We start from the raw sequence: 17,379 nt of genomic DNA on the forward strand, positions 1-17,379 counted from the left end.
CACAGGTAGCTGACATAAACCACACTTTCAGTAAACAAAAAGAAAATCCTATTCAGTGGTGAAGTGTTTTCTGTGTTGACAAATCTTTTGTGATATCCTAATAACAGTCGCGATTCGCACTAATAACAGTCACGATTCGCACGCAACGCGTCAACGTCCGCTAATGTTCAATTCGCGACCTAATGACTCATTTGAACAGACTCATTTTAATGAATCATGACAACAACTGATCTGTCCACACGGTCTATAATGAATCATTTATTCGAACAACTCTGAAATGAGAACATAAGTGTGCTTACCCCATTTAGCAAGAGTGGTTAGTAAAATTAGCCTTAATAATCCTCAATATTTTCAGGTTATTTAAATGACAATGTGTAGTAAATTAGGCCTACCTATAAAATCAGTTAGTATAGACTGGAATGAGGTGAAACCAGAACAAAGCAAGTTGTTGTTAGCTAGGTGCATTCAATTGTATATGGTAGAAAATTATATTATTAGTTAATATAATTTCTAAATGCTACTTTTAAATACTTTTCAGGTTTAGCAAAAAAGCTTCTCTTACAAAGCTATAAAATCACTTTTTTTTTTTTTTTTTTGCAAAGAGGGCAAGAAAGAATTACAGTGAGAGTGACGGGTACTTTATTGTCAGTATCGGGCTCGCAGATCATGTGGGTAGGGCACTTTTTACTGTTTTTTACTGGATGACCATGTCTGTCACCACCGAAGACGAATTGAAATATTTAATACTTTCACAGCAAAAATTATGTAAGCGATTAATTTAGATTAATCACAGAGTATGTAATTAATTAGATTAAATATTTTTAATCGATTGACAGCCCTAATATATATATATATATATATATATATATATATATATATATATATATATATATATATATATATATATATATATATATATATATATATATATATATATTATATGTGTGTGTGTGTGTGTGTGTATATGTGTATATATATATATATATATATATATATATATATATATATATATATAAATGTTAATTATTATGACAGTTCTTTTCTCCGGATTATAACGCACATCTGAGTGAAATGGATTGGTGAAAAAAAAAAAAAAAATGACAGTGACTTAAGTTGGTTGTTGATTGGATATTGGCAGATCTGAATCTGTAATCAGGCACTGAATAGAATACCCCCTGAAATGATTTTCACCCATAGAATCATTTAGGGGTCCAAAGGGGAAATGATTTTGCGAAGGAATAGAATTTTGCATGACGCCCAGATATTCCTTTCAGTGAGCTCTTTTGTGCTGCTGCTCTTTCCACACATACACCAGCCAGGCCTTTCCTCTCGTTCAATCTTATCTTTAACGGACTCTTTCTCAGCAGTTTTTTTTTTTTTTCTTCACTCTTGGTTTAGTTTTCTCCATCTCTTTCTCCTTCTCAATTGCTGCTGAAAGAGGATCAATAATTCAAGAGAGCAAATACAATGTGAATCGTCTCTCACATCATCTCTCTGAAGGATCTGTCTTACACACACTTTCTTTCTCATAAAACATAATCTCATGTCATACTTGTAATAGAAATGTGTTAAAGAAATGTCTTAATAATGGCTCAAGCAAAATTTCTGGAAATACATTGTGTTTTATGTATGTGTGTGTTTTGTTTTGCTATTATTGCTGCACTATTATAATGTTTGTTTGAATTTTTTTTACTGGGGAGACCAGCACAGGCCAAATCCTGCTTATCATCCTTATAAAAGCTTTCTCTTGGATTTTTTTCAATGTTTTTTTTTTCTTTTTTCTTTTTGTAGTCTATTTATTTTTCTGCACTTTTCCTTTATGTTTGAGGTTGTTAATCTCACAGCTGTGTGTGATTGCACACAATGGCATAATCCTATAATCTTCAGATCGATCACTCCTCAGTCTCACTGATCTGCCAGCAAACACATTCTAGTGACTGATAATAAGTCAGCATTCACCTCCTGTTACATATGAAGCACTACATATTCCTAAGTGTTTTAATCCCATCTGTAGCATTATTCATAACCTAAATTCACATTCTAAACTGCTGGCAGCATCAGTTTCAGCGCTAACGTTTAATTTCCATTGCATGTGCATTTCACGCTCTGCTCCTGTTGGTTTATCCGAGATGCCACTGTGATTGTAGCGCAGCACCAAGGTCCCATGGGTAAAAAGTGTGAATGAGGGAGAGAGGCCTGCTGGACATGATGGGTTAAAGGGTGCAGGAGCATGCGAAAGAGAGACTGCCTCCGGAGTGTAGTGCTGCTGGTTAATGAAGGGTGAAGGAGAAAAAGATAGAGAACAAAAAGAAAGAACAAGTGCTGCCCTGGCTATAAAAGTGTAATCACACATTTTTTAACCTCTCCACCATATCCACAGAATTCCCCCTACCAACCTGATGACTGAATTACTTCCTGCACATGAAATATTGATAAATTCACCTGTGAGACAGTCTCCTGTATTGCTGAGATGAGATTTTCACTTGACAGTGTTGGTTTTAAACTGACCCAGTGAGATGCAGAACTTTGTTTTTTTTAGTCTTAAAATCTGATTTCTTTTTGTTTCAGGTTCTTTTGTCTGGACTGATTGGAGTGGTGTCATGGAAAAGGCCCCTTTCTTTGGTGGTAAGAAAAATGACCTATAGCTATACTAAAAGGCATGTTGTGTTTTAGTGTATGTGTGCACGTGTGTGAGTCTAATAGCTAATAACCATCATAGACTTTGGGGAAATGCTCTTTTTTTTCTAAATTATTAGTAAAATTAGTATAGTATTATTAGTATAAGTTATTAGTATTTTAAAGATTAACCTTAAAGTGAGCATTAGATGATGGCAAAGCCAATCTAAATTTAAAACTGGGGGAAATTAACATGTGCCAGATCTTTCCCCAACCTTCCCCATTACATGGCTTGGAATTCACACAGACACACACACGCATTCACACCTACAGACAATTTTTAGTGCCTCCAATTCAGAGGAAACAAGACAAAGGGAGAACATGAAACTCCACAGAAGGGCCTCCTGGCTTAGCAGGGACTCGAACCGGGGAACTCCTTGCTCCACTCCACTGTGCCACTGTGCTGCCCAATTGTAATATCTCTAATATGGGACAATAATTGATATAATATGCATTCCTAGCTAATGTGTCATGAAACACCCCATTTTAGCCTGGTCGTTCACATCTCTGAGTTAAAAAAGTCTCAAGAAGACTTTTTTTCAAGGACGTGTAAAGCAGTGGAAAATGGATAAAACAGACCTGCAACACACTCATTATACAGACATATGAATATTAAAATATGACCATGGAGCCACGGTGCTGGTTCATGTTTAGAGCACTAGATTATGTGAAATATGTCCATAAACACTTCAAACATGCTTAATTCAGTCCGTATTAGAGGTCTGCATGGGCTTTAAACTGAGGCCCGAACATGGCCCGTACCCGAGATCATTTGACCCGACCCGAACCCGAACGGTGCTGTTATAGTTTAACTCGAACCCGACCTGAACCCCAAATCCGTCGCTATAGGGATGTACCATTCTTGCTATCATAAGCCAAGACAGCTTTGTCTTGACCTACACTGACACGTAACCGCTGAGCTATTCATTGCTTGAATGACAAGATCATATCGTACAATGTTTAAATAGACAGAAACATCAGGCTAAGAAGTAGAAAAGACGCACAGAGGCCATTTGACAGGCTATCAACAGGCTTCGTTTCATTCATAGAGTTTGCACTCAGTCATGTAGCCTATCATATCGTACGATGTTTTAAACATTTTAAATGCACATATCAAATAAAGTAATACAAAATGTGTATGATGTAGTGTTTTAGGTGATAGTAGCCTGCTCTTGACAAAGCAAATTTCTGAGAGACGCAAGAGAAACGCGGCTATTTGATTTATGAACGTGCTTGGCTCGTTTCATTCATTGAGTTTACACTTATTCGTCTATGATATCATACAATGTTTAAAACATTTAAATATACATATCAAATGATGCAGTATTTTACAGTAGGCCTACTCTTGACAAAGCTCTGATTTCTGAGACAGAGACGGCAGCACGGTTATTTGATTTGTGGCTGCTTACAGTCGTTCACTTTACACACACATTATTGCGTAGTAATTTTAGAGGCTTGTGTATAATTGTGCTATCCTGGCTCACCTGTTATTCGGTAGAATTCGGCATCATTTGGCACTGTAATAATTTTTCCCTCAGTAATTGTTTGCCTTATCGCACTCATAATCAGAAGTTTGAGTGTCGTATGCCATGTTGTGACCGAAAGAGTGCGCGAGAGCGGGATCACATGCGCAAAACGGTTAACAAATAAAAGTGAATTATAAATGTGCTCCCACTCTCGCCCGCTCTTTCGAGCACCACACAGAAGACGGCACGCAAGACTTAGGCTATATAACAGCCTATATAGTTTTTCTGGATTCCAGACCCGACCCGAACCCAAAGCTATTCATGAAACCGTAACCCGAACCCTGCAAGTTCTTCGGGGCCCATCAGGCTCGGGGTTGCAGACATCTAGGCCTTATATGATCTTTGATTCATGTTGCAAGCGTTGTTAAACTCATTGTGACACGATGAAACCACTCTCATGCACGCTCTGCATGTTGTTACATGTTGTTTGAATGATTTGCTGTAATGCAATCTCATGTGTAATACAGCGCAGTGATTGGGTTACAAGAGTTCATTCTAATGAATAATTGCAGAGAAGTAATTGCCTCTCCAGCCCCGGCAGCCAATCACACACTCCCGAAATGAAAAACAAAATTGCTCAGAAAAATGAAAAAATAACCAATTTCTTTGCTTTTATTGTTGTCAGTGATGTGCAGCCTGTACATATCTGTTCACATCTCAAAAAATGTGTTTTGGGGTTTCATGACGCTTTAATAACCCCAAGTCGTTAATACATAGTTACATCTTTGGGTTTTGGATTCCTAAACTTTTTTTTTTTTTTTTTTCAGTTTTATTCTCAAAGGCACCAAATCTTTAATGATTTGTTTCTTCCAGTAGTAATATACTGTTACCAGTATGTGATATGCACATGTATGTTGCACCTTTTGCCCTCAGCCCTGTCTGAATTTCGCAGCAGATTTGTTCAGTTGTGTGTTGCTAAGGCATTATCACAGTGAGCAGTATCAGGAGGGAGCTGGAGTGCTTCTGATTACCTGTCATGTAGTGCTCTATAGACAGTGTGAATGTCTGAGCTGAGCATGCACAGATCCAGCCTGGCAGTCAGTGGAATGGGATGTAAAGTGTATGCATTGGGTTTTGCTCTGTTCAGCCAGCCGTTCTGCTCATGCATAATTGCAGCAAGGATTGGGCACGCTGGCTGAATTTTTCATGCCTCTTGTTCTGTGGGATCGGCTGGCTCCAGAGGGAGCATTAACGGAGAATGTACAAGTTTACAGATTGCAGAATGGGTGGGATGTTGTTAAATCCATACCCTGACACAAAATCACACGTAAGACAAATGCATACACACACTATTGCTCTCAGCGGTTCATGCAATGGCAGCCACAGCTCTGTAAATTAAAGGGATAATTCATCCAAAAATAATCATTCTGTCATCATTTACTCAGCCTCATATCATTCCAAATGATTTTCTGTCTTCCAAAGACTAAAAAAAGATGACATTGTTTATGCCGATCTCTTCTATGCAATGAAAATGAATGGTGATCAGGGGTTGTCAAACAAAAAAAAAAACCCCAAAAAAACCAAAAACAAAACAAAGCGTGTCCTATCAGTAGTCCACTTGACTTGTGCACTGTATTTCTATTTTAAGTCATCATTCACTGAAAATCTTCCCTTCTGTTGTAGATCTCAGATGTGATGTCATTAAGACATGATCCTAATCATCATTCAATGCCATTGTATCGAAGTGAGCAGCGTGAACAATTTATTAAACATCTAATTTTACTTTACATTCAGGAGTTCACATTTACATATAATTCAATAGAATAAAAGTAATGCATATTTGGCGTGCTGCCCGGGGGGAGGGCTCTGAGCTCGGAATATTGGCCCGAACCCAGAGTATTCCCCCCGGTGTGGTAAAAATAGATAGAACTAGAAGTGAGGAGATGGGGTGGAGGAGGGATGCTGATAAACTCTCAGATGAACAGAGGTAAGTCTGCTGTATTTATACCTCTTGTCATTGGTTGAGTTGATTAACTGAATGCTCTCCACCTGTGCTAATTAGGTTAATTATCTGAACTTGCTTCTCCCGAATTTTGTTAATTAAACATCATGAAAAGAAAAAGTCAGAGGTTTGGGACGACATGAGGGTGAATAAAAAATATAAACATGATTTTTCATTTCAAGGTGATCTTTCCCTTAAAAGGTGAAGTATGTAGGGTTATTTTTTGTAAATACATTCTCTTAACCCAGTTCATTGTTTATTGACTACTATTAGTATGCCATTCATGGGTTTATCTCCCAAAAATGTGTAAACATTGAGCCACCCAGGCACCATCAAAACAGTGAGAGTGGTCTGCTCAGATCGGTCAATCTCTCTCCAGCTCAACCAGTAAGAGTTTGAGGCGTGGCTACTGTAGTAGTTTTTTTCGCCGTGTGGGACCTTGGCTGATGTGTTACATGGAAAGAAAAAGAAGTGCAGGTGCATGCCAAACCTTGCTGCATCTAGACCTTCAGAGATTCAAGGGTTAGTTCACCCAAAAATGAAAAACAGTGGTTCAACCTTAATTTTATGAAGCGATGAGAATATTTTTTGTGCGTGAAAACATAACAAAAAATAACGACTTTATTCAACAATCTCTAATTAGTATACCTCTCGGATTTCATCAAAAATATCTTAATTTGTGTTCCGAAGATGAACGAAGGTCTTAAGGTGATGATACACGGGGCAACTTTTTGAGCAATGTTGCTGGGCAATGTTGCCATCAACGGGCAACCTGATGAGACACAGGGCAACTAATTAGGGCAACGGACAGTTGGCAGCAACTAATCAGAGAGGAGCAAATCTATTGCCAGCCCAATAAATACTTTATTATAAACACTTGTTAGGCACTTTATTTCAACTTTTCAAATATTTTCTTCATTTTAATTAAAAATAAATGCTTTTCCGATCTGATTTTTGATAGGAAAAGGGAGAAGAGCGAGTTCGGCAAAAGGCGGATTCGAACCCACGTCGATCGCGTCAAAAGCTACATTCATGTACATACGCCCTACAGCCTACACTATTACAGACGTTAAATGGGCCCTGTCTTTTTAGTATTTAACTGAAAACATTCGATGGCTTAATTACAGTTTACACGCATTATATTGGACAGTTGTTGGTATTTTAAGCATTATATGAGGTAAATTCCCTGTTTTGGGTTGACGCATGACAACTTACTAGCGTAAAAAGATATAAGTTCACACCCCTTTTCTCCGCTCCACTGCCGCTGAGAGGCCGACATCTTGTTTGAATTTTTTTCTGAAATCTCCGAACCAATCACGTGATCGGCTGCAAACATTCTGATTGGAGGATCTCAAAAAAATTGCCCACGACCGATCTAATGTATCCAGATATATATTTGTTGCTCATTCTCATTGGGAAAGTGCCCAAGCAACGTTGCCCGGCAACATTGCTCAAAAAGTTGCCCCGTGTATCATCACCTTTACAGGTGTGGAACGACATAGGGGGACGTAATTAATGACAGAATTTTCATTTTTGGGTGAACTAACCCTTTAAACAGGTCATGGACTCTTCAATACAATAGATGTCTCATGTGAAAAAGCAGATAAGTTGGATGGGTTTCTTATCATGTTCGCTCTAAACAGAATCAGTTGCTTACTCATAATACATAGAAACACAGCTAAAAGTATTCCTAATATGTTGGACCTTTTACTGTAAGTAGCCTACATTTACCTGTTTAGACATGCCATCACAAGCACCCATAAGAGCTATATCTGTGGTGTTTGAGTTGAGGGAGGCACAATGCGTGAAAGGGGTGTTTTCAAGGTTGCTTAAAAACATACTTTATTTTTGTAATTCCGCTAGGGGCCAATAGTGTCGCAGAAACTACATATGTACTTCACCTTTAACCAACCTTTGCACATCAATTTTTTCACCATATCATCAGTACTGCCAGCACTGCTCTGTTTACAAAGGGTTGGATCAACATAAATGCGATGTATTATTATTTCAAACCATTTGAGATTTAGCACAAAGATTTAAGCTGAAAATATACCAATGTATTTCTCCTCTTTTGATGTGCCATCTTTTGATGTTGTTCCGACTTCTACCTGGTGATTGTGCCCTGTGTGTTTTAGTTTATTTGAACTTCTTTCCTCTGATGCTTTTTGTATTATGTGTATAGTGGTCACATAATGTCATATTTCTCCTCATCACTAAACTATTGCTCTGGGGAGATCAAGACTCTCATTAGATGTTTATCTATCTCTATCAGTCTCTTTTTCTCTGTTCAAGCCCCCTTTTCTGTCTCTCTCTCCCTCAGATGTAGTACACAACTCTAGATCAAAGAATGAGATGATTTACAGCATGTGATGTCTCTCTGTGGGATTCAGGTAAACACACCATTATGGCCGAGATGAAGTACTGTAATTTAGCGGCAGACCCCAGACTTCATCAGCATGAGGGAATGGACACTTCAGTAGTTTATTGTTTATGCGCTCATATTATTTTCTTATATATGCTGCGCACATGCATGAATGGAATCCTACGAGGATTGTTCTTAAATTCCCTATTTTACTTCAAAACACCTGAGTGTGTAACTAAATTGCATCTGCTGTTAATGCAACACTTTCCATACATACTGTATGCTACCTTGCAGCCCAGGAAATGTAGAAGTGGTATGATGGACAGGTCTTGTAAGGGGTTCAAGACTGGCTGACATCCTGAGGATTCCCTCCCAGCTGTAGTCTATTACAGCAATGAAAGCAAAGAAGAGTACAGGTCTGACAAGAGTGCCATCCGGAGTGTTTTCTCTTGACTTCAGGGACTGTCATTGAACCTGCCCCTGCGGGATCTCAAGGGATCACCGATCAGCTGCTGAATTCCACAGTCTTTTCTCGCGGGGCAAGTGTCTCCATTCACATGGGCCAGCGATGATGATTGAGTTATCAACAGGACTCTGTCCATTCAGTCCCATAACAACTGGATAGCATGACACAGTTGAACGCTGTCAAGGTAGAGAAAGATTGATGATGCTCTCCGTGTGGAGGGGGAATTAATCAGCTTTTAAAGGTGTTTGACAGAGGGAGGGAGAAGGTGAGTAGCCACATTCATTTATTGCAGAATTGAAAACGGCACAATATCCACATTGACTGAGGTTTAATAAACACTCAGTATGCCGTGGCAGGATAGCAGCTAGTCAGAAAAGATGACCTTGATCGAAAAACAGGATGAATGAACTTGAAAGGACATTGATTGACATCATCCTCATGTATGCAGCCCTATGAGACTGTAGAGATATTGACAAGTCTGCTCTCTAAGAGAGTATTTAAGATATAGTGGCATTAAACCACTCTTCTCTGGAAAAATAAACAGCTAAATTGACATAAAAAGCAAAGCAGCTGTTTAATGGATCTATGACTTTGCACAGATGTGTGACAATAATGATCACCATAAAGCTGTGGTTAAAATGAACCCGGATCTCGGTTCATGAATTATTTAAGCTTGTTTGTGTCCTTTTTGTCGGAATTGATTTAGATTGGTTTTGTGTGTTTAGCTGGTAAGAATGACGCACTAGTGGGACTAAAGGCATGTAGAGAGGCCCAGATCTGCTCCTCATCAATTATTAGTTTTCATTAGGGGTGTAAACATGTGCTTTTTGTTTTTCTAAACGTCTTTGTGAATTGTCATATTTGGTCACAATTAGATTAGATTTGATTCCTTTGGTACGGTTCATTTTCTGAAGTATGATGAACACACCAAAGTAATGTAGGGGCAATTTACATTATCTGTCTACACCAGAAATATGTGGATTTGGTGTATGTTTACAACTGAAAAACAAATTAAATAAATAAAAATGAACTAAAAATGCACTGACTAAAATGACTATAATAATATATTGTCAGATTTGTGCATCACAGTACATTGATGCATTTTACCCCTAGTTTTTTATAGTAAATGTCAGTTAGTTTTTTTTTTCTTTTTTCTCCATTTCTCTTCAGCTTCAGCACACGCAGCTCAAACAGCAATGCACAACATTAATGACTATAATTCGGACTGTCTATACATAACATTATAAAGAGAATACTATTATAATGAAATGTTGTGAATTCTTTGGGTTTACTTGCCATTTTTCAGAGAGTATCCGGGAAGAGCAAATCCACAACAGGACTTAATAAATAATAATAATAATAATAATACGTTTATTTTATATAGCGCCTTTCTACAAACTCAAGGTCGCTGTACAATATTATAACACAAATGACAACAGACAAGTAAACAATACAAAAACATCAAAGGCATAACACATAACATCCTTAAATCAGAAGTCAGAGAAGCAAGAAACAAAAAGATAAGTTTTAAGGTGGGTTTTGAAACCATGTATTGATGGCAGGTCTCGAATATGCTTCGGAATGGAGTTCCAGAGTGTGGGGGCAGAGATGTAAAATGCCCGACCACCAAATGATGCGAGTTTGTGACGTGGGATCAACAACTGACCAGTATCAGAAGATCTTAATGTGCGCATAGGAGAGTAGGTTTGAATGAGATCAGAAATATACTGGGGGGCAAGACCATGAAGTGCTTTGAATGTGATAAGGAGTATTTTGTATTGAATTCGGAAATGAACAGGTAGCCAATGGGAGTAATGTGAGAAGATTTCTTTGAATAAGTGAGAACCCTAGCTGCAGAGTTTTGAATGTACTGGAGTTTATTAATTGTTGTGTTTGGTAAACCATAGAAAAGAGAATTACAGTAGTCGAGTCTGGAAGTAATGAAGGCATGAACCAGTGTCTCAGCATCATTGGTGTGTAAGAAGGGACGTAAACGTGTGAGGTGAAAGAAGGCAGACTTAGTGAGTGAAGAGATGTGTGGAAGGAAGGAGAGTGATGAGTCGAAGATTATATCCAGGTTTTTAACGGAGGTGGAAGGTTGAACCAAGACTCCTGCAATGTTGACACTGTCAAGACAGAAACGAGATACAGATTTCGGTGAACCAACAATTAGTAGATCTGTTTTATCTGTATTGAGTTTGAGAAAGTTACTGGTCATCCAGGTATTAATATCATGAATACAAGCAGATATGGAGTTGATGAGAGAAGGAGAATTGTGTTGAAAACTAATATAGAGTCGGGTGTCGTCTGCATAGCAGTGGAAGTTGAAGCCATGATGACGGATAATGTTTACCTAATGGGAGCATGTAGATGATGAACTGTAAAGGTCCAAGAACAGAACCCTGGGGAACACCGTGAGAAACTGGGGCAGTAGTGGACATGGCTTGGTGAATAGAGATGTAATGCTGACGTTCAGACAGGTAAGAAATGAACCAGGATAGAGCAGTACCAGAAATACCAAGAGCAGAGAGTCGTGAAATGAGGATACTATGAGAGATTGTGTCAAAAGCAGAGGAAAGATCTAACAGAATTAAAATGCTAATGGAGCCTGAGTCAGTGGCCATAAGGAGGTCATCGACAACCTTGAGAAGTGCTGTCTCAGTGCTGTGGTGAGTGCGAAAGCCGGATTGGAAACATTCGTAGAGGTTGTGAGATGACAAATAACATTGAAGTTGAGCAGCAACAACTTTTTCAAGCAGCTTTGAAAGAAATGGAAGGTTTGAGATTGGTCTGTAATTGACCATGTCAGATTGAGACCAGGCTGTTACACATTCTGAATTACACATTCTGACATCTTAGTTCTAGTTCACTTGTGCATTCGTGTCATTTTGTGCAGATATAAGTTGTAATATGTTTATGTTGTATAAATATATGATTAATCTCATACAGGATGCATTTGGTTGAGTTAACCCGCTAACAAAGTGCTTCAGTTTCCCGGTGTTCATTCAGCTCTCCAGCTTCAGCACTCGCAGCTCAAACAGCAATGCTGTTATTTGAAACGGTAATATTAATTTTATGTTTCTTTTTCAAAAACATTGATGCATTATTGATAATCAGTCAACAATATGGTTTAATTAAAATCATTCCATTATTGTCCGTGCAGAGGCTATTCCCATTTAGGCATTATTTTATTTAGGCTATTTGTAAGATAATAGGTTTTTTTGTTAGCTTGTTTTGATTAGGAAAGTTGGCCATAGGAGTGTAAAATTAATTTTTAAAACATTCACTGGTTCAAACTAGGATACTGTACTGTATATGTTTGATTTGTTGAAGTGCTTGGGACATGGCTTTTAATGGTGAGACTTTTAAGACTTATATAATTTGTCACAAAAATTCTATAAAAATTTGGAACTAAATTTATTGGCCAATATATTGGTTATCAGCTTTCAAATATAAAGAGTTATCAGTATCTGCCAAAAACATCGGTGCATCCCTAGTAATGTGTAAATCATCTTCACTCTGCTTTTTTGCTAGTCTAAGAATAGAGGCAGGAAAACACAAATGTGCTTTAGAGAATTCAAAGCATGAATTTCATCCTAATGTATGATTGTGGGAAGTAATAAATCTAATCTCACTTTGTTGCAGTGCAACCAATCATGCAAGCCCAGGTATATATATATAATATAAGGTCAGCGATATTGAATGTATGTATATTCTATACGTTCTGCTGGGAGGAACATGGAGTATGCTCGTTTCGAAATGACTGTTCATTGCTGTTTTTCCCCATGTTCCTCTCTGCCTTTGCATTCATTAACCTTTCCACTGACAGATTCCAGCCGCACACGTGCATCTCTCCGAGTACCATGTGATTAATCTGATGCCTATGGGCCGCTCTGAGACTGCAATGATATTACTTTCAGAACGGCCTGAATCGCTCTCAACTCCTCATGATGAACCTTATGATATTTACCCTGAACAACACATATGCTGTAAACATTCCTTTAATATTTCCCAGAATCTTTCTCAGGGGCATGTGTGGAGTTTTAGCTACCTCCCTCCTGCTGGTCCAGTTGTCTACGGTTGAAAATTGTTTGCTTTTTCTGATAGTTAATCTGGGTTCCTGTCTTTTGTTTGGAGAATATTACCTGACAGTGTGAGACTTGGGAATTCAATAACCTCTTTGATATTTCAGTCTTTATATTGTTTCAAATGTTTTGAGAACTGAACCTGAGGTTCTGGATTAATATTTTATCGTGTTTGGGGTTGTTGTAAGGATGAGTCTTATGGAGCGCTGCCAGAGAGTGTGTGTTTTGTTTGTGTATGTCCCAGGAGTGGTGCGTTTCCTGGTAGAGTGAGTTTAAGTTTCTGAGCTACACTTTCTATGGAAGTGTATTGCTGGAGTTCAAGATTGTATGATGCTGCAGGAGTTACTCAGAGTATCCCATTATTGACTATGTTCAACAGTAGTTTTCAATTTAGTTAGGCAGCACAACCCTCAAAATGTATGCTTCAATTTATTATAAAAATGCATATATATATCAAAGAAATCTTTTATGCTTACGCTGCATTTATTTGATCAAAAGTACAGTAAAATAGTAATATTGTGAAATATTATTACAATTTAAAATAACCGTTTGCTGTTTTAATATATTTTAAAATGTTCCTGTGATAGTAAAGGCTGAATTCTCATCAATACTCCATTCTTCAGTGTCACATGATCCTTCAGAAATCATTCTAATATGCTAATTTTGTGCTCAAAGAACATTTCTTATTATTAGCAATGTTAAAAATGGTCGTTTAATATTTTAGTGAAAACGTTTATATTATAGTATAAATAAATTGAACAGCTAAATAAAGTAAAATAATGTTTGAAATGGATTGCAAAACTTCTGAATGCTACTATATTTGTGTATGTGTGTGGTTTTAGGGCTTATATTACTCAGATCTATAAAATGTCTGTCAAGGGTCTTTGTGAAGCTCTTGCAGCAACTACAGGTAAATGTGTATTTGATTAAAAAAATATATATATTTATATAGTATAATGTGTATGTAACTGACAGTACTTAAGCTTGAACTCTTGCCCAGTGCTAAAAACATAGATTGAACACTGTTAACTAGATGTTACATGATGATTGATGGTGGTACATGATGATGATGCCAAGCCTTTTTTTCCACACAGCACTTCAGAATCACTGTTTTATGTTGTGTGTGTCTCTATTAGCTTTGTTACTGCTCTGCAGTCTAATTAATCTTGTTTTATCACAGTTTTGGGCTTGACTCCCATTTGATGGAAAGCAGCAGTGCTGGAATCTACAGTACTCCCATGTTTCCTGTTCTTTATTTATTCCTCTTAACCAGGAATTAAGTGCCTCTCTCTTTCCACCCTCATTCACATAAGTGCCACATGTGAATGTGAGAGTGTCAAGAGAAACAATTTAGTCGTTTCTCTTTTTCTGCTTCAGAGGGAGCATTTGAATATCACTGTGTGCCCAGTCTAGATTTGTCCTCGTCTCCAAGGAAACCCCCATAATGTAGAGTCCAGCTGGAGGCAAGAGCTTATGGGGTTTAGCATCTCTTTGCCTCTCTATCGGTCAAGCTGGCAGCTGGAATTCAGAAAGCAGCTCAGAAATGCCTCAAAATTGTGATCTTGAGATAAATGCTCAGAGCATCGTCTATCACGGTAGCGTGTGAAGCTTTGTCAGGGTTGGTTTAGCACAGAAGCACCTCAGGGGGCTTTTGAGAAGCAGTGACCAGTGGAAGGACGGGATAACATGGAGAGGTGACTAGGGTGTGATTACCGGGCTAAATGGAGAATCTGACCCAAGTCTCCATTAATGCTGCTGTTAGAAGGATGTCAATTTGATGAGATTCCCCTTATCACACTAAGGCAGCCGTATGAACATACAAACATTTACCATGGCTTTCTGTTAAAATTGATATTGATTTATAATAGATAGATTATTGGGTGTGTAATTTATTAGTATTAGTATTATTTTATTTATTTATTTTAAATATTATATTTTTGATTTATAAAAATTAGGGATAAGCAAAAAATAAATAAATTCGTTAGTTATTTAACCACTTATCCATAAAAATGATCTGCATTTTGGTGCTCAAGGATGTGTCAGTATACATACTTTTCAACCAAAATGTTTAAGAATATGGTGATACTTTTTTTTTTTTTTTTTTTTTCTATAAATCAAAATATGGTATTTTTAAAATAATCTAACATTTGATGAATTGGTTTTTTTTTTTAAATCAGCTGTGTGCGTCCTGTGCAATGAAACAATTTTATGACATTAAATTGTATCAATTTCAAATGCATTTTTCCCTTTTTTCGCCTTTTTGGTTATTTTTTTTTATTTGGTTCTAAAGCCAAAGAAATTGTTTAATATTTAAAAATGAGGAGGATCCATAATTGGTTATGCACATAATTGCAATGATAAATTTTCATATTTGTAACTGACCTTTATTCAATATCTATATTGTATTTTGGGCTCAAGATGCTCGTTATTGACTTAAAACGAAGTTACTCGAAAATGTATATTTAATAAAAAAGTATATATAGTATAATGCGTATGTAACTGACAGTACTTAAGCAGGAGTCAAGCACCTGGAGTCAAGCACCTGCTCCTATTCGTTTATATATGAGGGATTTGTTTACTTTGTTGCATTCTTAAAAGCAACATTTTAATGATTTATTTATGCAAAGCCTATTCAGTTCAGCATTTTGCAGCATTGTTGTCATTGTAGTTACAGTACGGCTGAGGAGGCGTTATGTATTTCCTGAATTATTTAAGACATCTGACTCACAGTGGGGTCCAATTTTGATCATTTAACAGTCAATTACCTCGGATCTTACCACTCTGTATGCGTAAAAAGCACATCTCTGGCATTATTCTCTGCTTCAGTCACAGTCTTCCCCTGTCTTTTACAGCCAGCAGCTGTCTTCCTGTCTCAATAACGTGTGGTTTCCGGGAGCGCTGACACTGGCCTTAAATGCCTATTTTAATCAGCTAATTACTAGTAAAATGAGGTAATTAGCAGTTTGAGCCAGCAGTCCAGATGCCAGTTTCTCTCCCCCAGCTGCCATGGCTGCAGGAAGAACCTCGGACACGGTGAGGAGTTTGAGCGGTAGATTGACAGGTGAATAGTGCTGGGTGTTTCCTGTTGGAATTGAAGTGTAATTTGTGTTTCACTGTTCTCATTAGATTTATTGTGTCATAACTCCAGGACTGTTGGCTAGCTGTGCGAGTGGGTAGTGTATAAGACCTGTCTCAGTATGGCAGCACAGTAGGGTGGCCTTGTTCTGCAGTCAAGCAGAGTGTCAGTAAGCTAGCTGCATTCATTAGCTCTTGTTTGCTTTAGCTCCCATAGAAAACAGGAAACCTCAGGTCTGGCTTTGAACTTTAGACCACTTGGCTACAAAATAAATCGAATATGCTTATTAAATGCCTCAAGATTGATCCCTTTTAAGAGACAGATGAAATTACACTAGCATTGATTTAATTATTGTTCTTTGTGTTTTTCTTTGAAGGTGGAGGGTTACATCTGGTGTTGTCTTTCAGTGAGTGAACAAAGCCTGGATGGATTTTATTTTCATTAACAAATAACTTTGTCACTGATGCATGTGTGTCTGATTGCCTATAGAGAAAAGCAGTGATGGTTGAAGTAAATGAGTGCGTCAGCTGTATTTACGGTACAGCGGTGTAACCTCAGTCCTCCTCTCTGGTTCTGGTGTCTCAGGAGAGCCCCAGACCAGATGGGACTCACCGCAGTCATGAATCTTCCGACCACAAATCCATTATAGTCACAATCTGTTTTTATGGTATATAACAGCAAACACATGCACACTTAAAGGTGTTAAAAGCAGTTTTTTCAATCTCATTTTCTAACTTCTGCCATTTTGCTAACCACACCATTGGTTCAAAACCCAACTGATGTCAGCAAACCCAGATGCACAGAATGTTTCAAAAGCAGAATGTGTTTCTGATTGGCAAAAAAAAAAAATTATGTATTTGTCCACGTCAAATTTATTTGTATAGTGCCTTTCGCAATAAAGTAAACATTGTTTCAAAGCAGCTTTACAGAATAACTATAATATAGTTAGAACTATGTTCTGAACTCTAATATAGTTTACATTTTGCGATGATAGAAGCAATCCAGCAGTTGAGTTTTGCTATATAGTATATATCGCAATGATATAAACAATCTCCTTTAATAATCAAGCTGTTGAGATATGTGATAGTATTTATCACTTTATGTGAGTGTATTGTACGGTATTTATTTATTTACAGAGGCCCGTTAAAAGGCCCGTTCAAACATTAACTATAAAAGTAATTATAACAACATTAACAATATTGTAGTGTATAATTAGTGTCCACACTAGCAGATGATGATGTTCTGT

The 17,379-nt window shown here is 37.5% G+C and overlaps 1 protein-coding gene across 3 annotated transcripts in view; it reads left to right on the top strand.

The window, feature by feature from the left end:
- The window catches only part of fam189a1 (family with sequence similarity 189 member A1), a 143,509-nt gene that overhangs the window by 58,514 nt on the left and 67,616 nt on the right, over positions 1-17,379 (top strand). For all 3 annotated transcript variants that reach the window (XM_048184364.1, XM_048184365.1, XM_048184366.1), the window contains one exon: positions 2,569-2,625. In XM_048184364.1, coding sequence (XP_048040321.1) covers positions 2,569-2,625 — 57 coding nt within the window. The remainder of the gene's footprint in view (positions 1-2,568; positions 2,626-17,379) is intronic.

This window comes from Megalobrama amblycephala, linkage group LG3 (assembly GCF_018812025.1).
Source record: "Megalobrama amblycephala isolate DHTTF-2021 linkage group LG3, ASM1881202v1, whole genome shotgun sequence".
NCBI lineage: Eukaryota > Metazoa > Chordata > Actinopteri > Cypriniformes > Xenocyprididae > Megalobrama > Megalobrama amblycephala.